Here is a 25,094-nt window from a genome sequence, read left to right on the forward strand (position 1 = left end):
TTCTCCTAATTTGTATATTCATGCGTTACAGCTATCTACAGCCATCAGTGATACTAACCAGATAACTTGTTTTTGTGCTGTTAATTAAGGGATAAGTATTGGCCAGGATGCAGGGGACAGCTCCCCTGCTTCTCTTCAAAATAGTGTCATATCATCTTTTATGTTCATCTGAGAAAAAGACAGAACCTCACTTTAATGTCTCAGTCAAAAGATGGCACTTCTAACAATACAGAGCACCCTCAATACTGCTCGAAAGTGTCAATCTTGATTTTTGCGCTCCAGCTCCAAGTAGCACTTGAACTTATAACATTCTGACTCAGGAGTAAGAGAGATACCAATCGAGCCATAGCTGATACCAACTGTAGCCTTGAAAGAATTTTTTGTAGATGTGCAGGTATCCTCAAATCACAAAAATTTAAAACAAGGCAGAAATTGCTAAATTGTGAATATCTCAGAAATGAGGTGGTTTGAAAGGTGTATTTTACATCACTTCAGCCTCACACTGACTACAATATGCAGGCTGCAGCGTGAGTGCAACTGATACAGGGCAAATGTGTCAAAGTCTACATTTTTAGACTTTCTCCACTTTTCTTTCTCATATTCCCCTTTTTCGCCTTTTAAACCTGTTGAGACCTTGTTAAAGTATTGAAATAACTGCGTAGAGGCTGGCATTCTGTCGCCAAGTCATCTTTTATTTTCATGTGCACCATGTGCTGGCAATGGCCAACTAACTCAGAGTTAGTCCCTGAAAGACAGGAGACTCTGAATCCCCTGTTTATATCTATCAGCCTGATTGGCACAGTTAACAGCCTTAATCAAGGATCTCATAATCAATAAGATCCATCTGGTTCCAATCACTACAAGTACAGTTCTCCAGTGTTAAGTTCTGAATCAGTAGTTGGAGAACTTAAAAATTGTCTCCAAAAGAAAAGAGAAAAACCGGCATTTGTAGAATTCCTTTTACATTCTAATGGAATTCTAAAGCCCTTTGATGCTAGTACTTTTGAAATATACTCATTTGTTTCACAGGTAAACACACAAAATGAGGTCCCATCAATGCTGAATTGCCAAGATTGCATCAACTGACCAGATCATCTTGTTCTTGACGGTGTTAAGGGCTAAGGGTTGGTCAGGGTATTGGGCTTCCATTTACTTCCTGAAATACTAATGTCAAATCTTTTCGATGAACAACGAAAACCTGACTTAATGTTCCATCTCAATGACATAATCTCCCAACATGTTTTTAACACATCATAGTAAAGTAAGTTTGTGCACTCAACTTTGTAAATTGGGCTTAAACCTACGATCATCCGACTTAGAAGTGAAAGTGCTAGCATTAAAACAAGCTGATTTTGAAAGACAATAAACTAAGACATTGCAAGAACTTAGGAGAATTTTATTTATGCAGCAGGCATTTGGCACATGAATTCTTTATTGTCAACAGCAGTGGAAGCAAAATCCATCATAGATTTTTTTTAACCAGCAAGTGATTAGGAACTTAAAAAAGGAAGCAATATAAATAAACAACATGCATCATGATGTTGCATTCTATGACCTCAGGCAGTCTGAAAACCCTTTACACTGATTGAAATATTTCTTACTACATTGCAAAAATGCATCAGCCAATTTACGAACAAGTTCCCACAAACAGCAATGACACAATGACCAAAAAAGTTAGTGTTTGTGATGTTGGTGGTGGGGGAATCGGAAATTGGCCAAGGTATTCATGAGAATTTCTCTTCTTTTTCAAACTAGTGCCATATAGAAAGTAATATTCAGAGAGGACAACATAGATAAGCTGCAGAGCTGGGCTGAGAGGTGGCAAATGGAGTTTAATGCAGACAAGTGTGAGGTGATGCACTTTGGTAGGAGTACCCGGAAGGCAAAGTACTGGGCTAATGGTAAGATTCTTAGTAGTGTAGATGAGCAGAGAGATCTCGGTGTCCATGTACACAGATCCTTGAAAGTTGCCACCCAGGTTGACAGGGCTGTTAAGAAGGCGTACAGTGTTTTAGCTTTTATTAAAAGAGGGATCGAGTTCCGGAACCAAGAGGTTATGGTGAAGCTGTACAAAACTCTGGTGCGGCCGCACTTGGAGTATTGTGTACAGTTCTGGTCACCACATTATAAGAAGGATGTGGAAGCTTTGGAAAGGGTGCAGAGGAGATTGACTAGGATGTTGCCTGGTATGGAGGGAAGGTCTTACGAGGAAAGGTTGACGGACTTGAGGCTGTTTTCATTAGGGAGAAGAACGTTGAGAGGTGACTTAATTGAAACATATAAAATAATCAGAGGGTTAAATAGGGTGGATAGGGAGAGCCTTTTTCCTAGGATGGGGATGGCGAGCACGGGGGTGGGGGGGGTGCATAGCTTTAAATTGAGGAGTGAAAGATATAGGACAGATGTCAGAGGTAGTTTCTTTACTCAGAGAGTAGTAAGGGAATGGAACGCTTTGCCTGCAACGGTAGTAGATTCACCAACTTTAGGTACATTTAAGTCATCATTGGACAAGCATATGGACATACATGGAATAGTGTAGGTTAGATGGGCTTGAGATCAGTATGACAGGTTGGCACAACATCGAGGGCCAAAGGGCCTATACTGTGCTGTAATGTTCTATGTTCAATGTTCTAAGGATTAGGAAGGCAAAGAACTGGATTAGATTTTCAGTAGATTTGATGGACTGATAGATCTCCTTATATATATGATGCTTCAGACATTCTTAGTTGGATCATCCAAGTAATCATTCAATAAAAGAAACTTTGCATGAAAGCCTCACCCAATTTTCATTTCATCCAACATACCTTGACCTGCTTTTCTGGAGAGACCATTATTTGTAGATAGCTTGTGCCACTGAGTTTGTTGCAGCACCGAACCACCACACTCAGCAAAGGCCAGATGACCAAAGCCAGGGGTCACAGAGTAATCATACATTGCAGGCCATTTCGAATTGAAATGAGGAGAAATCTCTTCACCCAGTGATTGGTGAGCCTGTGGAATTCAGTATCTCAGAAAGTGATTGAGGTCAAAACAGTAAATATTTTAAGGAAAGAATCATGTATATTTCTAAGGGCGAAAGGGATTAAAGGCTATGGGGAGAAAATGAGGTCAGAGCTATTGAGATTGATGATCAGACATGGTCATATTGATTGGCATAGCATGTTTGAGGGGCCAAATGGCTTATTGCTGCTCCTTTTTTGTATGCTTCTATATCAAATGAAGAAGCTTCCTGTTCTTTGGGGCCCAGGCATTCACAACTTGAAGCCCACAAGCCTTTGGGAGAAGAAAACTTTCAAGTGGTGAACAAAGAAATTATTAGAATCATATTCATAGAAATCTACAGCACAGAAAAAGGCCCTTTGGCCCATTAAGTCCATGCAAATCAAAAACAATCACCTAACTTGTCTAACCCAACCTTGCAGCTTTTGGTCCATAGCCTTGTATAGTCAATACTGCTCACTAGCAAGATCCTTGTCCTGGTGTTCAAGACAGGGTTACTGGGCCTGAAACCTTGACTCTGTTTACATGGATGCTGCCAGATCTGCTGAGTTTCTCCAGCAATTTGTTTGTTTCAACTCAGTACATATGTTTGGTTCCAAGTTCAGAAAGGAGGACACACGTAACTGATCAGAAATAAGAACATTTTGCTTTCAATGCTGAGAATTTCCTTATCGCCAATCTCATTCTATTTTGCACAACTTATGCAGCAATTCCCATGTCATTCAGAGGCTGGGAAGATTTGCCCATTTTTCCCGATTATTAAGTCAAATTTTAACGTTCAGATCCATGCACAGTGAGGCGTGGTTGACAGCATTTCAAGAATTTGATGGTTTTTGGCAACTGTTGGTCAGTTGAATTTTAACCCAATGCCGAATGCTGAGTTCCTGGATTAAAGTGAAAAGGCATGATGATGACTCAACCCAATTTATTTCCACTCCAGTAGTTAAAGGGACCCTTTGACAATCATAACTGTAACATTGTAGATGTCTTTTGAGAGACCCAGAACTTACATAGTTAGAGACATCAAGCGGTAAAGCAATGCGATGTTTTAATAAAGCTGCCCATGTGAGTTGTAATGTGAGTTATAAAGGTGCACTTGGAAATTCTGAGTCCCAGAGAATAAGCAGATGTGGCTGGAGGTGGCCAAAGAGGTCAGCGGGACTTGGGTGCCAGAAAAGGTTAGATGAACTGATCAGAGCAAGAAATGTTTCTTAATCAATTCATTACTAGTGTTTCTGGATCTCTTGTGTACCTTGTTTTCCTTGAACATGGCATCATCTTCAGACATAGCAATTTCTCCAAAGAGACATCCACTGTTTCTGCTTTGATGCTTGAATAAATCTGGGAGATATGACCGGCAAAGGAAACAGGATTTTAGACAAGCATGCATGATGACCTTTCTGTTCTGAAGAAGAGCCTTCTCTTCCCTTCAGTGTTCCTAGACTTTGAGTTTTTCCAGCATCTTCTCATGTCAATAATGATTTCATGTTGGCAGTTGCAGAGCAAATGGACATTAACGGAATGGAGCAAAAACAAAGTTGCTGGAAAAGCTCAGCAGGTCTGGCAGCATCTGTGGAGGAGAAAACAGAGTTAACATTTCAGGTCTGGTGACCCTTCCTCAGAACACAGGGTCACTGGACCTGAAACGTTGACTCTGTTTTCTCCTCCACAGATGCTGCCAGACCTGCTGAGCTTTTCCAGCAACTTTGTTTTTGTTCCTGATTTACAACTTTCGCAGGTCTTTTAGTTCTTATTAATGGAATAGAATTCCTTTCTAGTAAAAGGTACATGCGACAAATATTCTATGTATGACTCGCTGGACCTGTGAGAATTAAGGAGAAAATCCAAACATCTTCTCATGTTGTCTGATCTCATCAGTTACAAAATGGTAGCCATTGCAAACATGGGATTCTTTCCCTAAGAGATGCAATTGGGAGTGCCAGATTATGAAATTCCACAAATCTCATGTGCAGATACATAGAAGGAGGCAAAGAAATTCAGAGCTGTGGTGACCTTGATTGTCATTGGTAGTATTTGCCCGCCTGGTCCATTTGGTTCAAGGTCTTCCTTCAGGTGCCAGTAACTATCTACAGCCACTTAACAGTAAAGTCTGACCTCCCAGGACACTGATATTCAGACATGCTCAGAAAGTGAAACCTCCACCTGAAAGCCAGGTATTGTGGTCTTGCCTCTTGTGAGTTGGAGCTCTGTATTCAGCTCCATTCTTGGTGTACAACAAGCTGACTTAAGAGACAATTTCTGATGTTCCTCCTCTGGCAGTTGATGTTGCTATTGCTACTTTTCTTGATCTTACATTTGACGTGCAAGGGAGAGCTGCACAACTTCTCCCATCATGTTGCGTGGACTGACAGCCAGGAAGTGCAGATCAGAAGCAAAACAATCCAGTGAGGTAGAAATGGCCACCAACATATTGAAAATCACTCCCAAAGAAGTGAAAGCTCATATAGACCCTCCACTTAGGCAAGGCAGTGGGTATTATTTCAATATTAAAAGTCTTTCTTATTGTGAATAATTTATTCCTGTCAGACCCTGCTTCATCTCACTCTGTTTGTCTTGGCTGGTTCTGTGAAACATGGGAAACCACATGCCCAGAGATTGTTTGAAGAAATGTATTTGTACAGTATAGCTTGTACATTGTGATTAGAATAGTTTAGTAACCGCTCATGTTATTGCTTTCTGTGTCGAGGTATGAAGGAAGAAGCCGTTAAAGAATAGCTTGTTGTACACTGTGTCAGAAGTGTGAAACTGAAACTGTGTGGCTCTTGAGAACTAAAAAAGAGCCAATTGCTCTAAGAAGTATCTGAGAATGATGAAAAAGTTCAGTCTGCAACTTTATTTTGTTGAGAGAGTCAGTTTGGCTTGGAAGTTTCAGTTCTTGCAACAATGGAGTTGAATGGTGGCTTGAAAACAGTATGGAAATATTGTGGCGAACAGCAAGCAAAAGAAAAGAAATTGAAGTATGAGGAAAACAGAGCTGTAACTACAAGGAACAGAATCAGTTTGCACACAAGTCTTCTGCTGAAAAGAAGCATGTTTATACCAGTGGCTGCTGGAGAAATGTCAGACAATAATTCTGTCAAATCTCTCCACAGACACGCAACAGTTTGGCACCTTCCTATCTCAAGGTAATGAACGGTTTGTGACTGTTAGAACAATGCCTCAGAACGAGAACCTGAAGAGTCACTGGAGCCATGTGCAACATCACAGCCCTCAGGTCCAGCCTGAATGACAAGATAGAGGAGCTGGAAAAGGAAGGAATCAAAAAAGTGAGAACTTTTACAGACCAGATGAGCAACATGGTAGCAGTGAAATAACCTGGATATCTGACAGTAAACATGTATCCAAAGGATCTCAATAAAGCTTTGAAGAAATCTCACTTTCCCAAAATGTTGCCACAACTTGCCAACACAAGGGTTTTTTACTGCTCTAGAACGTGTAGGATGGATATCGACAAGTAAAGTTGAATGGAAGGAATCGTTTTCTAAACTTATTCTGTATGCCAGTTGGGAGCTAGAGACGGCTGTTTGGTGTTTATTTTGTTCCAGATGAGAATCACCACAGACAGCATGAGGTATCCAGTGGCATTCTGGAATTGAAGTGAATTTGGATAGTAAAAGTAAGTACTGCAGGTGCTAGAGATGCTGTTGAAATAAAACTAAAAGTGCTGCGGAAACTCAGCAAGTCTGGCAGCATCTGTGGAGAGATTTCCAAAGTTAACATATTGAGTCCAATATTCTTTGTTCGAAAATACACTACTGACCCTTCCTACCCTCTATGCCACCTTATCATTCTCTGGATACAATTCAGACTTTTCTTCTGCTCATGCATCACCACTAACCACTTATCCACTCCCCTCAGACTCAATCCCTCCTTTAGTCTCACTGAAGAAACAAATGATCCGTAACTGGGAGGAGAGGTCCAAGAACACTGGGGCTGGGGTGAGGGAAGTGGGAATGGGCAAGTTGTTAGAGATATCAGGCTCCGCACTCCTCACTAGCTGGCTTAGCCCCTTGAAAGCTCTGGATTTATGGACCTTCCTTCTATATAAAATCAAAAGTGGGGATATTCACTGATGATTGTACAATGTTCAGTACCATTTGCAACTCCTCAGATACTGAAGCAGTCCATGCCCAAACACAGCAAAAGCTGTACAATATCCAGGTGTGGTTGAACAAGAGGCAACTAATATGTCACGTGAGCTCTGGGCAATGACCATCTCCAAAAACAGAGAATCTAATCATCACACCTTGGCATGCAATGGCATTACTATTAATGAATCCGATACTATTAACAGCCCAGGAATTATTGTTGATAAGAAAATGAACTGAACTAGCTATATGAGAACTGTCACTACAAGAGCAGGTCAGAGGCTATGAATCCTAGAGAAAGCAACTCAACTTCTGACTCCTCAAAGCCTCTCAACAATCTAAAAGGCAAAATTCAAGAGTGTGTTGTCCTGATGAGTGCAGCTTCAACAACATTTAACACATTTGATAGCATCTAGGACAAAGTATCCTGCTTGATTGGCAGCACATCCACAATCAGAACGCCATCAACCACCGCCACGCAGGAGCAGCAGTGTATACCCTGTATAGTTTCCACTGAAGAAATTCACCAAGGGTCCTTAGATGGCACCTTTCAAACCCAAAACCATTACCATGAAGATGGTCAAGAACAGTAAATGCATAGGAACACCACCACCTGCTAGTTCTCCTCCAAGCTACTCACCATCCTCACTTGCAAACATATTATCATTCTTTCAGTGCTGCTGGGTCAAAATCCTGGAATTCTTTCTCCAACAGCATTGTCAATGTACCTACACTGGAGGGACTGCAGTTGTTCATCAAGGTTGTTCAATACCACCTTCTCAAGAGTACCTAATGATAGGCAAGAAACGCAGACCCAGTCAGGGACACCCACATCCCGTGAGTGAATTACAAAAAAATTATTGTCGAAGAACTGAACTACTCATACACAGATGGAAGACTTAAAAGGAACAACAGTCCGATAAGCTTCATTGTGCTGCGCTGCTCTGCTCCCTCACTACAACCAATTCATTGTTAATTTGCACATTTTCAACATTCATTTCATTCTTTATTTCTTATGTAGTCACGAGCAACACTCAGCAATCTTCACAAAGAGATCAGTACTAAAGACCCTCAGCTTCACCTGCACCTCTGAAAAGGAAGCTGCTGGATCCTCTGCAAACTGTTCACCTGAATTCTTAATAACTCAGAGATGTTCACCTCGGTGCGCACCCTATCTAAATTAGATAACACAGTGTGAAGCTGGATGAACACAGCAGGCCAAGCAGCATCTTAGGAGCATAAAAACTGACGTTTCGGGCCTAGACCCTTCATCAGAGAGGGGGATGGGCAGAGGTTTCTGAAATAAATAGGGAGAGAGGGGGAGGCAGACTGAAGATGGATAGAGGAGAAGATACGTGGAGAGGAGAGTATAGGTGGGGAGGTAGGGAGGGGATAGGTCAGTCCAGGAAGGATGGACTGGTCAAGGGGGTGGGATGAGGTTAGTAGGTAGGAAATGGAGGTGTGGCTTGAGGTGGAAGGAGGGGATAGGTGAGAGGAAGAACAGGTTAGGGAGGTGGGGACGAGCTGGACTGGTTTTGGGATGCAGTGGGGGGAGGGGACAAGCTGATCTGGTTTTGGGATGCAGTGGGGGGAGACTGTATCCACTGTACCCATTGTGGCTTCCTCTACATTGGGGAAACCAAGCGGAGGCTTGGGGACCGCTTTGCAGAACACCTCCGCTCGGTTCGCAATTAACTACTACACCTCCCAGTTGCAAACCATTGTAACTCCTCCTCCCATTCCTTAGACGACATGTCCATCATGGGCCTCCTGCAATGCCACAATGATGCCACCCGAAGGTTGCAGGAACAGCAACTCATATTCCGCTTGGGAACCCTGCAGCCCAATGGTATCAATGTGGACTTTACAAGCTTCAAAATCTCCCCTCCCCCCACTGCATCCCAAAACCAGCCTAGCTCATCCCTGATAATGGGAACTGCAGATGCTGGAGAATCCAAGATAATAAAGTGTGAAGCTGGATGAACACAGCAGGCCAAGCAGCATCTCAGGAGCACAAAAGCTGACGTTTCGGGCCTAGACCCTTCATCAGAGAGGGGGATGGGGTGAGGGTTCTTGAATAAATAGGGAGAGAGGGGGAGGCGGACCGAAGATGGAGCCAGCCTCCCTGACCTATTCTTCCTCTCACCTATCCCCTCCTCCCACCTCAAGCCGCACCTCCATTTCCTACCTACTAACCTCATCCCACCCCCTTGCCATGTTCATCCTCCCCAGGCTGACCTATCCCCTCCCCACCTCCCCACCTATACTCTCCTCTCCACCTATCCTCTCCTCTATCCATCTTTGGTCCGCCTCCCCCTCTCTCCCTATTTATTTCAAAACCCTCTGCCCATCCCCCTCTCTGATGCAGGGTCTAGGCCCGAAACGTCAGCTTTTGTGCTCCTGAGATGCTGCTTGGCCTGCTGTGTTCTTTCAGCTTCACACTTTGTTATCTTGGATTCTCCAGCATCTGCAGTTCCCAACATCCCTATCTAAATTAGACTCTGTTCCACAATGTAGTGAGCACATCAATGTTACATCCTCACAGGTGGTCAACAAACAAATACCCGAGACCTTAGACAGTCAGATGACTGGCTCAGGCACTATCTGGTTTAGCCTCAGATAGAAGGTGAGCCCTGTTCTCCACTATTAATGGATATTTCAAACTGCACAGTCAAGAAAGGATCAACAGATAAGTTTGTTAGAGACAGTCGGTAAGCTGGATCGAAGGAAGGAGAAGTGCGTAAATGTTATCAGTATGGTGTTGGCTCTGGCATGCATCAACCTGTCTGTCTCTATGTGTGGTTTGGCAAGCACGAAGGAGAGTCATGATCGGGACACATGCAGTATCTGTTAAATATGTGCAGAGTCCTGAACTCCATTGCTGTAGCGATAAGTGCTCAGCATCAATGGGAAAACAAGAAGAAGAAAATGGACCTGGTCCACATTCCAGATGCCTCTTCCTCCTAGAGTGACAGTTAGTGCCTGCAGACAGCCACAGGAAGGAGGAATAGCACTCAGGCCCTCCAGAGGCTTCTTCTTAGGACACTCCACAGGAACCAACCCTCCACCGCCCTCCTAACTGTGGTCCCAAAGACTGCAGCAATTCAACCTGAGACTCACCACAGCCTGGGAACTCTAAGCCCAAAGGTACCACTGGATGATTGCCCAAATCCTTCAAGCCAAAAGCAACAAGCAGTGAGCTGGATCCCTCCACCCAGTTGTTAAAGTTTGGACTGCACTTTGACATAGTAGAAGTAGAAGTCATGAACCATTTCCACTCCCCCTCGCATTCCTTAGACGACATGTCCATCATGGGCCTCCTGCAGTGCCACAATGATGCCACCCGAAGGTTGCAGGAACAGCATCTCATATTCCGCTTGGAAACCCTCTACACAGTAGAGGAAGAAGAAAAGTTACTCAGTGCTCCGAGGCAGCATGGACAAAACATTATTGTAACAAACCTTTGACTTTTGTAGTAGATGTTCACTTCTGCTGTTAAATATCTGCTGTTGCATAATTTTCAGTCAAATTTGATGAAGTCATCCCCACATGAAAGATGAATGGCCTCTTCAGATATTCCAAGAATTAAGGAAGCTGTAGTGGCTAATCTCAGTTCTCTCAAACAACCAACTCCTTGGCTGCAGATAGAGTCAGACACCAGGAACCTTTAAACTGAGAATTTACAACTGCAGCCAAAACATCATATTTAAATGTGAACAAATGTTGACGCTAAACACAATGAGCAAGGACTGTACAAAGGCATGGTCTGCAAGCATCTTCCATACTTGCACACATCTCAGGAGTGAGTACAGAATTAGTGATCATTCCATGCATCTCTGCAGAACAAGATTCATTCTATATATTACCTTTTTCAGGTAGTCCACTATCATTCAAGGCTGGAAGATGTCCTACAGAATGCTCAAACGTTTCAGGATAACTAAATAGTTAGTAGGGCATGTTGTGTATATACTTTAAAATGGGATCATCCAAAAGTATCAAGCCTAAAATCACACGGGTAATAGTCACTTGTTCAAGAATACTAAAGTGCTTAAAATGTTGTTAATCTGGCAAACAACGGAACATGAAACAATTACTACAAGTTCAAACTGAGCTCATTCATCCTGGAGGGGAACTTCAATCAGGTTCTCCCAAGCCTCCCTGAACTGGCAATGCATTGCTCTATCATGCTTATAGGATGCCCCTCCTGGTCAATGTCCCAATGCTCAGCCTCATCTTTGTCTTCAGTTATGAGGAAAGGTCACCGGACCTGAAACGTTAACTCTGTTTTCTCCTCCACAGATGCTGCCAGTCCTGCTGAGCTTTTCCAGCAACTTTGCTTTTGTTCCTGATTTACAACATCCACAGTTCTTTTGATTTTTAATACTCCAAGTCAATGTTTGCAAATCCAACAAAGCTAGTTGGTAGAGTTTAAATTCAATTCACAAACCTGGAATATAAAGCTGACAATACCATGAAAAGTAACATCAATTTAACAAAAACCTATCTGGTTCCCTAATGTCCTTTAGGGGACGGAATGCGCTGTGCATGTCTAGCCTGCATATGATTGTAGGTTTATTGAAATGTGGTTACCTCTTAAATACCCCTGCACTGAGCTCAAAAGATGGGATGGGGATGTGCAAATGATGCTACCCTTGATTGTGACACTTGCATCCCTGAAATAAAAACAATCCACCAGCTTCTCTTCAATTTTCCCTGCCTTCTTAAACAGATTTTGCTCTTTTTCAATGATAATGGGAACTGCAGATGCTGGAGAATCCAAGATAATAAAATGTGAGGCTGGATGAACACAGCAGGCCCAGCAGCATCTCAGGAGCACAAAAGAGGGTCTAGGCCCGAAATGTCAGCTTTTGTGCTCCTGAGATGCTGCTGGGCCTGCTGTGTTCATCCAGCCTCACATTTTACTATTTTGCTCTTTTTCAACTTTTCTTTAGCATTTTTCAGTACCCTTCTTGTAAAAATAGAAGTAAATCCTTTATTTGTTTGTCAGCTTTCTGCATTTCCCTATTTTGAATCCAGTTTTGATCAATACTAATCTACATCACCTTTGGATTAACTAAGAATTGACTCCAAAGAATCCTTCTAAGCCAGTCAAGGGACTAAGTACAGTAGTTTGACTTGGTCTCATCCTTCGGGCAACAGTATTAAACTATTTTGCTAATGTTGGGCTGATGTTTAGGCATTTATATCAGGCAGCATAATATGTCAATAGTAGAAGCAGCTCAGTATTACCAAGCCAATTTTGATGTTCTTTAGACTTTAGCTTTATTATTGAATTCATGGAAGCAAGCCACTCAGTCCCTCATTTCCACATGAGCCCTCTGAACAGCATCGCACCCAGACCCATTCCCCTAATGTATCTCCGCAACCCTGTATTTCCCATGGCACATGCAGCTAGTCTGCACATCCCTGGACACTATGGACAATTTAACATGATCAGTCCACCTAACCTGCACATCTTTGGACTGTGGGAGGAAACTGGAGCACCCAGAGGCAACCCATGCAGACGCAGGGAAAATGTGCATACTCCACGCATATAGTTGCCTGAGGCTGGAATTGAACCTAGGTTTCTGGTGCTGTGAGGCAGCAGTGCTAACCACTGAGCCACCGTGCTGCCCAAATTATAATCTTAATTAAGTACCACTATAACGGAAGGCATAATTCTTGACTCTGGAACCAACTTTAAACTATTTAATTATCCAGTTTATTCCATGGGTTGGAATCCAATGACCTTCACCAGGTGAGGTTCAGCTTGGGGAGAGGGAATGTAAAACAGATTGGGTGGCCGTGCCTGTTCCGTTGAACCCACCTCCCACTGTTCCCCATAAGACTGGGAAGGAGAACTAGTCATGGTAGCCATCAACAATCGCCATGGGCCTCCTTGCAATCCCAGCACGACCCGCAACAGCCTTTTCTGGTGCTACTCACTATCAGATTCACTGGCCACTTTCAAGGGCTGGCTTCCTGTGCACTGAGGAATATAAGTCCAAGAAGCAGGCATTATTATGCTGTGTGGAGCACACCATAGCTGCCCCGCAGGCTCTCTAAAAGATTGCTGGTTTGGAACTGAGCAGTGAACTGAGCAGTGCAGCTGGTCTTGCTGCTTCCCCACATAAATTCCAGTTCCATAACATTCTCTGATCATACAAAATGAACTCTGTCCATACTTCTTTCCATTATGGACAGACCCTCACGCTCAGGATTAGACCTTTGACAAAACTTTGACATAACTCTTACAGAACAAAGTTTAAAACAGGGTTCATGTCAATGGTAGTAACTGGGGGAGTTTTCACCTGCTGAGATAGATGGGTTTCTATGCAGATTGAGTTTGAACCATGTCAAAAATGCTGTTAGTTCAGGAGGACAGTAAAACCTCAGGGGAGCAGGCAAGTGTGGCAATTAAATATGCAAAATGATGAATAGTTGCTCCTTTAAGATTTGGCCTCTGCTCCATAAAATGTCTTTGATAGCTTTTATACTCATGCATTAGATACAACATGTTTTCAACAAGCCACAGTGTACAAATGACTTCTTCAAACATCTCCCATTTCATGTAATGATAGTTGCAAGTCCTATTATTTGCAGCTACAGGTAACACAACATATATTATCGACAAAGTAAATTACGACTGATGCACAAATTGTTTATACATTCCAATCAGTCCAACTCCCATCCATTCTTGTCCACACATTGCATACAAAGGGCTGAATGTCCCAATTTCAGTTCAAGTGTTTTCCGGAGTTGTTCGGCTACCTGGGAGATAATCATGCAATTGCTGCAGACAAAGGGCTATTGTCATCAATAACTGGTCACTAGTTCACAGACAAATCAACTACTTGTTGCTGGCCAAACCATTATTCGCACGCACCACGGATCCAGCTTCCTTTAGCTTCCACTACTACTTGAATGAGCAGCAGTTAAAAAGCACCTACAATGAGTTTCAGGTTGATTGCTTTTTAAAAAAAGTAGCAATCCTGCAGCAGTCCTTGGTTTGTAAATTAGTTCTGTTTCAATTTCAATCCACAAACAAAATTACAGAACAATAAGAAAGGTCTTCACAAAGTTATAAGTGCCTCTGAGCTCCAAATCAAATTATTAAGTGTTTGTGAGTTGATCTGAAAGCAGCTATGTGGTAGGGTTGGTGGCCCATTTCAGGGGGCAAAATATAGAGGAGTATGGTGTCTATGAAGCATGCAGAGACAGTGTGATGAAGGTGGAGTTGTGTGAAATCCCAGAGAAGGAAGCAAGCTGCCACTGCTGTCAAATAACTGCTATGACTTCCATGGCAAGAACGGACATTGTCTAGTCCCTTGGGAAAGGAGAAGAGAATTAGGAGCTTAGCTAATACTGAGATGTAAGTACCTCAAAATAATTGAGTCACAGCTCACTAGCAAGTTCCAAAACTTGCCACTTACACTCTAAGTGAAGGTTTATCAAGAAGAGATTGACTAGGTTTTTGCTAGACTTCAGATGAATGAAGGGGGGATCTTATCAGGACTTATAACATTCTAACAGGACTGGACAGGGAGGATGTTCTGGATGGTAGTTGTGTCCAGAACCAGGGGTCACAATATGAGGATTTGGGGTAGGAAATTTAGTATGGAGATGAGGATTCATTTAGAACATAGAACAGTACAGCACAGTATGGGCCCTTCGGCCCACGATGTTGTGCCAACCTATTATCCTACAGAGATCAATCTACCCTGCATACCCTATAGGTTACTATCCTCCATGTGACTATCACAGAATTGCTTAAAAGTCTCTGACTCCACTACCACTGCTGGCAGCGCATTCCACATGCCCACCACGCTCTGTGTGAAGAATCTACCTCTGACATCTCCCCTATACCTTCCTCCAATCACCTTAAAATTATGCCCCCTTGTAATAGTCATTTACACTCTGGGAAAAAGTCTCTGCCTATCTGCTGTATCTATGCCTCTTATCACCTTGTAAACCTTTATTAAGTCATCTTTCATCCTTCTTTGCTCCAATGAAAAAAGCCCGAGCACCCTCAACTTTTCCTCATAAGATCTGCCCTCCAGTCCAGTCAGAATCCTGGTAAATCTCCTCTGCACCCTCTCTAAAGTTTCCACATCTTTCCTAAAATGAGGCAACCAGAACTGAACACAATATTCCAAGTGTGGTCTAACCAGGGTTTTATAGCGCTGAGGCATAATCCCATGGGTCTTAAGCTCAATTCCTCTGCCAATGAAAGGCAACACACCATGTGCCTTCTTTACAACCCTATCAACTTGGGTAGTGACTTTGAGGGATCTTTGAACGCTGACCCCAAGATCCCTCTGTTCCTACGCACTGCCAAGAATCCTGCCCTTAACCCTGTATTCTGCATTCAAATTCAACCTTCTAAAATGAATCACTTCACACTTTTCTGGGTTGAATTCCATCTGCCACTTCTTTGCCCAGCTCTGCATATCCTATCAATGTCCCACTGTGACCTACAACAGCCCTCCAAGCTGTCCACAACTCCATCAACCTTCATGTCATTTCCAGACTTACTAATCCACCCTTCCACCTCTTCATCCAAGTCATCTATAAAGATCACAAAAAGTGGAGGTGCCAGAACAGAACCCTGCAGAACACCACTGATCACCAAGGTCCAGACTGAATGCTTTCCACTTCAGTGGAAGGTTTCTTCACCCAAAGAGTGGTGATCCTGTGGAATTCATTACCACAAGACGTCATTGATGCCAAACATTGAATGTATTCAAGAAGCGGCTAGTTATCAGGTGAAAGGGATGAAAGGTTATAGGGAGAAAGCAAGATTAGGCCATTGAATTGGAATGGCAGAGTATACTTGAATGGCAGAATGGCCTCCTCCTGCTCTAATCTTCAATATTTCTACGTTTCAATGTTTCAGTAGAAAATTGAAAACTTATTTTCTTCATGTTGAGAATCTGATGTTTCAGTTTTCACCATATTTTACTGTCTTTCCCATATTGTTCACACCACTCAAGGGAGCAGAAAATTTCACTCATATTGTTTATAGAAGGAAAATCCCTTTTACTTCACTTAATTTAATGATGTCATTATTGATCAATCATAAATACCAGTAATATGTGGTGCAGTGGGGGGAGGGGATGAACTGGGCTGGTTTTGGGATGCAGTGGGGGAAATCATCCCTTTGACAGGCCCCAGATTGGGACAATTGAAGGTCATGCTCCTTAATCTGATTTACAGGTTGCCCTGGTTTCCCAATCAAAAAACTGACCATATTCCTTGTCTGCAGGAAGCTCGACTGTTTGGGTGGTGAGAGTTGAGCCCCTTAAGTAGTTATTATTAAACACTTAAGTCTTCAATTGGTGCAAATCAGGAAAGTCTCCAATGGATTTTCTTGCCCTCAGTTTAATTGGTTATATGGTGAGAATGGAGCTTGTATCTCACCAGCTCCAACTTGTTCAACTGCTTCCTCTTCTTCCCATTTCTTTTGCTATCTCTATTGAGAGGAAAATTCCATCCACTGGATAAATGGCTCAGAAAGTGAGAATTGAGTTCAATTAGTCCATGTTGCTCCACTCCCGATGTCCTTACATATTTCCACATCTACATTTATCATCTCAACTCTCTCTTCCCTTCTCCATCACATAAGCTTGTCCATCTTTAACCTAAATGCATCTACACTGTTTCATCCACTCTCTGATACCAAGTTCCACATTGTCCCCATAGAGTGAACAACTTTCTTCCGAATTCTCATGGCTACTAATTACGTAGTTATGCTCTTTCCCACAAAAGGGAACATCTCTCTGTCGTTACTCATATGAAAAATTTCATAATTATAAATGTATCTATTAGATTGTCCCTCAACCTTTTTTAAAACAAATGAGCCCCACCCTGTCAATCATTTCCAGAAATGTATATTTTCTATGTGTCATCCTTCTCTGCATTCTTTCCAATTACTCTCTATCCTTTTAATGTTATCAAAAGAACTACTTCTCATTCAACTGCGTTGAACTTTACTTGTCAATTATTTGACTGTACTGCAAACTTAGTAATGCGCCCTATAATTTGCTCATCCTCAGTGTTGACTATCTCCCAACTTAATGCCACTCACAAAGTTAAAAATTGTATGCTTGATTCCAGAGCCCAAATCATTAATATTAATTATGAACAGGATCCGTCCCGGCACTGCCATTGTAAATAACTATCCTTTACTCTCACCGTCTGTTTTCTGTCTTTAAGCCAGGTAATAATACATTTTGCCACTAGTTCTCTTAGTCCACATTTTCTGACATTATTCTATCACCTAATATGGGACATATTACTGAAGATCCATTGAAAATACAGAAAAAAACACATCCACTGCATCAGCATTGACAACTATTGCTGTTGCCTCCTGAAAGCAAAAATCAATCATATCAGAAAAGAAAGACGTTTTTTTCTAAATTCTAAGCAGATTATTCATTTTGTTTTGGTTTCTAGGTATTCTCCTATTCTGTCCTTATACGGATTCTATTCTTTTTCCTATTTCAAGTGTTAAGGCGACTGGTTGACAATTTCTTGGCTCCCCCTTCTTAAACATAGTAATCACAGGAGTAATCTATCATTATTTGTGCACTATACGTATATTAAATGACTTATTAAATATGAGCAGTAATGCCACTGCTATCTTGTCCTTAGATTCTTTAAAAATATGTGTATCTCATACATGTGGATCAGGTATCCTCTTTTGAGTTTGATTAGTGGTGCAACAGTCAATTGTTAATATAGAACTTGAGCATTGTAGATAAAATAACATTTTGTTGAAACCTTTTGTTTTGTACGCATCAGCCATTCTACAAAAATAAAAATTTGAAAGCAAAACATGCATTTTAGCAACACTGTCAGACAATAATACATTTCCAAGTTCAGTTGGTGAGAAGCTGTGAGGGGAAATTGCAGATATTGGTGTTCCAATGTATCAGCTGCCACTATCCTTCTTGACGGTGGTAGTGATGTGTTTCGAAGGTGCTGTCTAAAGAGCTTTGGAGAATTTCTATGGTGTATTTATGGATGGTACACACTGCTGTTACTGAGCATCAGTGATGGAGAGTGTGAAGTAGGGAAAAGTGAAGAGAAGCAGATTTTTTTTATTTCATGGGATGCAAGCATCACTATCAAGGGCAGCATTACTTGCCCAATTATCTCTGAGTTCACTGCTGAGGTATTTAAAAGATAGCCATCCTTCAATAAACCTATGTAGGCTATGTATGCACAGCAAATCTCCTTTCCTAAAGGACATTAGTGAACGAGTTTGATTGTTGCAAAAACCTATGCTGCTTTTCATGGTTATTGTGAGCTCTATATTTGAGATTCATGAATTGAATTTGAACTCCACCAGTACACAGAGTATTAGCCTGGGCCTTAAGATTGTTCATCCAGTAATGTTAATAATTGCTTAGTAATACAGAACTTTAAAATTGTCTGGATGTGGTGCCAATCAAGCAGATTACTTTGTCCTGGATAGAATCAAGCTCCTTGAGTGTTATTGGAGCTGGACTCGCTCAAGCAAGTAGGAAGTATTCCATCACACTCCTGACTGTGACTTGTAGATGGTAGGCAGGCTTTGGAGAGTCAAGAGGCAAGTTACTCGCTGCAGAATTCCTAGAATCTGAACTGCTCATGTTATTTATATGGCCAGTCCAGTTCAGTCTCTCGTTAATGGTAACCTATGGGATGTTGATAGTGTGGAATTCAACAACAGTGAAGGCATTAAATATTAAAGGGCAATGGTTGGATTCTCTCTCGTTGGATGCAGTCATTGCTAACATTTGAGTGACACGAATGTTACCTGCTACTTGTCAGCCCAAACCTTGATATTGACCAGGTCTTGCTGAATTTGGACACAGACAACTTCAGTATCTCGGCAGTCATAAATGGTACTGAACATTGGGCAATCACCATTTTGTGAATATCCAATGTTCTGATGGAGGGAAGGTCATTGATGAAACAGCTAAAGCTGGTTGGGTCTAGGAAACTAAAGAACTTCTGCAGAGATGTCCTTGAATTAAAATGACTGACTTCCACCAATCACAAAAAAACTACCTTTGCTCTGGTATGACTCCAGCCAGTGTAGAGTCTTCCTCTGATCCTCATTGATTTGTTTAGCCAGGGCACCTTGATGTCACACTCAGTCAAATGCACCCTTGATCGCATTGGCAATTACTCTCACAGCAGCTCAAGTTGGTTGCACCGTTGTTCTCATACATTCAGGATCATCTAGAAAGGTTGTCAACTTGCACAATCATATCTAATGTTAGATACATTAAAGTTCTATGCATTGTAAGGTTGTGTTGGTTGGATACGCAAAGTATCTTGAAAGGGACATGTTTTTTGATACAATCTACCAGTCTTGGGAGATATAGTCAATCTCCTATTTAAAATTTACACATTGACTAACTGTACACTGTCAATCAGTATAAATAGGTGCATTCACCAAGGCAATACCACTACAAATCAAAACTCACTTGCCAACCAATTAATACTCTCCTCTCATGTTGTATAAACATCATTTTCCCTTCAATTTTTTATTATTATGAATATCCTGACAAAATACATCTTTTTTAGCAATTCTCTTGTTATAACAATGGTAAGTATGGACAATTGAATTTTAACTACAATTGTCTGATTGTTACATCTGATATCTTTCTAGGACAAAAAATGTTCTAAGATAAAGGGAAATATGATCCTAAAATGGCTGCTGCAATCACTTGACAATAGATTAAGGCAAGTCCAGTCAACTCATGGAATAAATTAAACTATCTGCACCAAAATTACTATTTGATCTAAAAACATTGAAACCAGGCAATTGAGTCAGCATCAATAAGTCTCCACCTTCTGTTTTAATTCACGCTTGTATAATAAGTATTTATATCGAATATCATTGGTTGCATGCAACCATTCAGATTGGTAAAACAGAAGAACCGGACTTCAGAAATTCGACATGTTTCAGTAGATGCGTTTTGTGTCAGAGCGGAGAGAAGGGAAAAATGAAATGCAACACAATAGCTGAAAATGTCCATGTTGTTCTCAATCTCTCAGAAACCAACACAGGAAGAAAAAGTAAATTGGACAAATAAACAGATAGTAGGAACTGCAGATGCTGGAGAATCTGAGAAAACAAGGTGTAGAGCTGGATGAACGCAGCAGGCAAAGCAGCATCATTGGAGCAGGAAAGCTGATGTTTTGGGCCTAGACCCTTCTTCAGAAATGGGGGAGGGGAAGGGGGTTCTGAAATAAATAGGAAGAAAGGGGAGGCAGATAGAAGATGGATAAGAAGATCAATGGAGAGGAGACAGACAGGTCAAAGAGGTGGGGATGGAGCCAGTAAAGGTGAGTGTAGGTTGGGAGTTAGGGAGGGAATAGGTCAGTCCAGGGAGGACAGAGAGATCAAGGGGGCAGGATGAGGCTAGAGGGTAAGAGATGGGGGTGGGGCTTGAGGTGAGAGGAGGGGACAGGTGGGGGGAAGGACAGGTGAGGGAGGCGGGGACAAGCTGGACTGGTTTTGGGAAATGGTAGGGGGAGGGGAGATTTTGAAGCTTGTGAAATCCACATTGATACCATTAGGCTGCAGGGTTCCCAAGTGGAATATGAGTTGCTGTTCCTGAAAACTTCAGGTGGCATCGTTGTGGCACTGCAGGAGGCCCACGATGGACTTGTCGTCTGAGGAATGGGAGGGGGAGTTGAAATGGTTCGCAACTGGGAGGTGCAGTTGTTTAGTGCGAACTGAGTGTAGGTGTTCCAGTAAGCGGTCCCCAAGCCTCCGCTTGGTTTTCCCGATGTCGAGGAGGCCACATCTGGAACGGCAGATACAGTATACCACATTAACAGATGTGCAGGTGACATCTGCTTGATGTGGAAGGTCTTTTTGGGGTCTGGGATGGGGGTGAGAGTGGTGGCGTAGGGGCAGGTGTAGCACTTGCTCCGGTTGCAGGGAAAGGTGCTGGGGGTGGTGGGGCTGGTGGGGAGTGTGAAGTGGACAAAGGAGTCATGGAGAGAGTGGTCCCTCTGGAAAGCAGATAACGGTGGGGAGGAAAAAATGTCTTTGGTGGTGGGGTCAGATTGCAGATGGCAGAAGTGTCGGAGGATGATGCATTTGGATCCGGAGGTCGGTGAGGTGGTACGTGAAGACGAGGGGGATTCTGTTCTCTTTCCCCCTCGCCTCTTCTATCCGCCTCCCCCTCTCTCCTTATTTTTTCAGAACACCCTTCCCCCCCCTCATATCTGAAATAGGGTCTCGGCCCGAAAAAACAAACGTGTAGAGCTGGATGAACACAGCAGGCCAGGCAGCATCAGAAGAGCAGGAAGGCTGATATTTCGGGCCTAGATTTCACAAGCTTCAAAATCTCCCCTCCCCCTGCTGCATCCCAAAACCAGCCCAGCTCCTCCCCCGCTCCCTACACTGTCCTTACTTCCACCTTACCCCTCCTCCCACCTCAAGCCCCACCCCATCTCCTACCTACTAGCCTCATCCCGCCCCCTTGACCTGTCCGTCTTCCTCTTCCTATCGCCTCCCAAACTCCCCACCAATACTCACATTTCCTGGCTCCATACCCGCCTCTTTGACCTGTCTGTGTCCTCTCCACCTATCTTCTCCTTTATCCATCTTCTATCCGCCTCCCCCTCTCTCCCTATTTATTTCAGAATCCCCTTCCCCTCCCCCATTTCTGAAGAAGGGTCTTGGCCCAAAATGTCAGCTTTCCTGCTCCTCTGATGCTGCTTGGCCTGCTGTGTTGATCCAGCTCTACACCTTGTTATCCTGGAGCAATAAACATTTGATGAGAACACAAGGTATCTATAACCTTTAAAACTTATGAGGTTAGGAATCAAATGGAGGTAGGGGTGTTGAAGAGAAGGGAGCCAAATCTCCTTTCCTCATCTGAGTAATGCTATTTGTTTAGTCAATCTATTTAATTCTAAATGAATTCATCTCTTTGGTGATCTCACCATTCAATGTTATATCTACGTGTTCTATTTCCCTGGAAGATAGTAAAGCACAATAATTTAATTTTTTTGTCGCTTCTGGAAGAATGAGTCAAATGTACTAGTCGGAAGATTTATGTAGAGAGGAATCAAAATGTTTTCATTGACTAAAATTTGGTCCAGCATTTTTACTATTATTAGTCTGTGGTGGTACTGATTATACTTCCCTCAAAGCATATTTCAAATCTGCAAGGCACCCACAAATAATATTCAAACTATGGTTCCAATAATTTATCTCTCTACTGCTGAAGTCAAACTTTTAAAGCTCAATTGTCACTTTGAAGCTTGGGAGATGGAAATGCAAGTTATGTTTCACTGAGCCATATGTGCATGGACTATTGTCCATTATTGTTTGGCCTAAAATACACCTTAACAAACTCTCAAAATATAAAGGGAAACTTACAATAGACATCAATAACTTCAAGACACAATTATTTTCTGTCCTTACCTTCAACTAGAGAGGTGAGCAATGTGACATTCGCTGCTTTCCGTCTGCCAGCTGGTAAATTCAGTCCCAGTCTGTCCAGCTTTTCTCGTAAACATCGTCCCCCATTTTTAGATTTTGCTCTGTAAATATTAATATTACTCAATGTTAGTGTTATTGACAATGAAATTCAACAACACAGAAGCATAATTAAAAAGATGCACTTGATGAATATTAGCTAAAATATACTTTGCAATGTTCAGTTGGCCAATTTCTTTCTTGTCAAGACGATGATAGTGTAGTAAAGCCTTTAGAATGTAATAGACTTTATTGTCACATATACTTAGTGAGTATAGTGAAAAGTTTACATATACATCGCCAATTACTGTGCCGACTTAGATACAAAGTACCTAGGCACAACTTCTGTTGTTACAAGGTTTGTTATAGAAATAAAATGTACAGCGTTACAGAAAAAAGTTCAGTACAGCAGATCATGCTGGCATTTAGCTCCTAGTCCGCAATGGGCCCTGGGTATACACTGCAGCAGCGACACACTATGCCAGGAGGCCAGAAGGTCACTACCCCATGCTGGGAAGCCCCTACAGGTGCTGCTTTTATCATTTAACGTTCTCAGAAATAGATTGATTTTGGAGTCCATGAAAAATAAGATCAGTATTTTGTTTTCAATCATACTGACATATTTTGGTACTTCTCCGGAACTAGTTAGACTTGAGCTTGGGCCTTCTGACCCAGAGATAGGAACACTAACATTGCACCACAACAGCCCTTCACGTGGGTTTTAGATGTTTTCTAATCAACCTGTTGAGAGTTAGTATTACACATCTCTCGAGTAGGTGGGATTTCAACTCAGGCTTCCTGGTCCTCATGTGGCAGTGCTAGCACTGCACTAAAAGAGCCCTTCAAGTAGGTTTTTAGATCCTTGTAATCGGCCTGTTCAAATGTATTATCTTATACCTCTACAGCAGACAGAATTTGAACCTGGGCCAGGGATCTAAACTGTTACCATATGTATTTCACAACTGACAAAAGTTAAATTGGCTCCTGGCTGCTAGCCTCATAATGTCCGAGTCAGTAGCACATTCCTCACTAACAGCATTATGGGTCAACATACAGTACAAGAACAACAGCAGTTCCAGAAGACAGCTCACTACCCACTTCTCAAGAATGACTAAGGATGGGTAATAATGGTTTGCCCAGCCAATAAGACCCATATCACATGAATGAATAAAAAAATGTCAAGTTCGGGTTTAAGTTCTGAGAAGGTAAAGAAATAGCTCGCAAAGATTTTCCTTATCAATGATGGCAATATGCAGAGCTGGCCTTTTAAATCTGAGACCTTTGCTTTCAGCCCAGTCAAATGGAATGGAAGGTTCCTGTCTCTGCTGGCTGCAAGGATTCCATGTGAAATGAATTTTGTACATGTCAGTCCAGTTCCTTGAGAGCCTGAACCTGCAATTAGCATCTGTCCCTGTGTGTAAACAAGTAAGTACCTTTCATATCCTTGGAAAGGCTTTGCAGTAAATACATTAGTTTTCAAGTATGGTCCCTGGTGTTAGGTAGGAAATTGTAGCAAGGTCATATTGACACAGCAAAGTTCAAAAAGTAAAAAATGAAATAAACAATGAATCAGTTTTTGTTGCTATTGTTTCAGAACAAATATTGGCCAGGACACTGAGAAAACACCCATGTTCTCCTCAGTGGAATTGGGCCTTTTGTTTCCAACTACAATTTTAGGTAATTATCTCAACTGGAAGACAGCATTTCTTTCAACAGTATTATCAGACTCGTATAAGTACTGAAAATGTTTTGGCATGAAAATATTATTCAGTTGGTTATAGACTTGCAAAAAAACTGGTATGTGAAATGGACTGGAATAACATTTTATTGCTGCAATCAGAAGAGTGATGCTTTTCTGAGTCCACAGCTTAAGTACATTTTTGAACACTGTCGAGGAATTTAGTTCTGAGCCTAGCATTCTAACTGTGGTCAAGAAAATGGTTCCTCAGTTGCTCCTTGATCCTTCACCATGGCTTTGATGGAAATACTGGAGAAACTGTACAAATATCTGTAAGTGCTGAACATAGTTTTGGTCACAGATACAGTGGAATATCACAAAATCCTCACAGAAATTCAACACCCTTACCACCTTAGTTTTGTATTCCAATACTTTATTTATAAAGGCAGTCTTTTCCTTTCATGGAGTGGTGTACTTAAACCGCAAAGTATTTTGTTTATTCTTCAGTGTGTTTTTAATTGCCTGTATTTTCCTGGTTTAGTTACTCCAAAAAATGCATTACCTCACACATATCCATATTATGTTGCATCTTTGTGGTCATCCATAAGCCTGACTCCTGAAATCACATACAGTTTTCCTGCCTGGTTCTCTAGCCTTTTATTTTGAGTTGTTGGTAAATGTTACAATCATATTCCTTAAATCAAAGTTCAAATCACAGACATTGGATAGAATGAAACAGCATCTTGGGGATGATATTCTCAATGTACCTCTAACTTACAAAACACTCATGACCAAAACCTCATGGTTTCCT

The 25,094-nt window shown here is 42.0% G+C and overlaps 1 protein-coding gene across 2 annotated transcripts in view; it reads right to left on the reverse strand.

Moving 5' to 3' along the window:
* The window catches only part of tfap2d (transcription factor AP-2 delta (activating enhancer binding protein 2 delta)), an 81,914-nt gene that overhangs the window by 24,969 nt on the left and 31,851 nt on the right, over positions 1 to 25,094 (reverse strand). For both annotated transcript variants that reach the window (XM_048531480.1, XM_059645736.1), the window contains one exon: positions 22,552 to 22,670. In XM_048531480.1, the coding sequence (XP_048387437.1) occupies positions 22,552 to 22,670 (119 nt within the window). The remainder of the gene's footprint in view (positions 1 to 22,551; positions 22,671 to 25,094) is intronic.

This window comes from Stegostoma tigrinum, chromosome 4, assembly GCF_030684315.1.
Source record: "Stegostoma tigrinum isolate sSteTig4 chromosome 4, sSteTig4.hap1, whole genome shotgun sequence".
Lineage (NCBI taxonomy): Eukaryota > Metazoa > Chordata > Chondrichthyes > Orectolobiformes > Stegostomatidae > Stegostoma > Stegostoma tigrinum.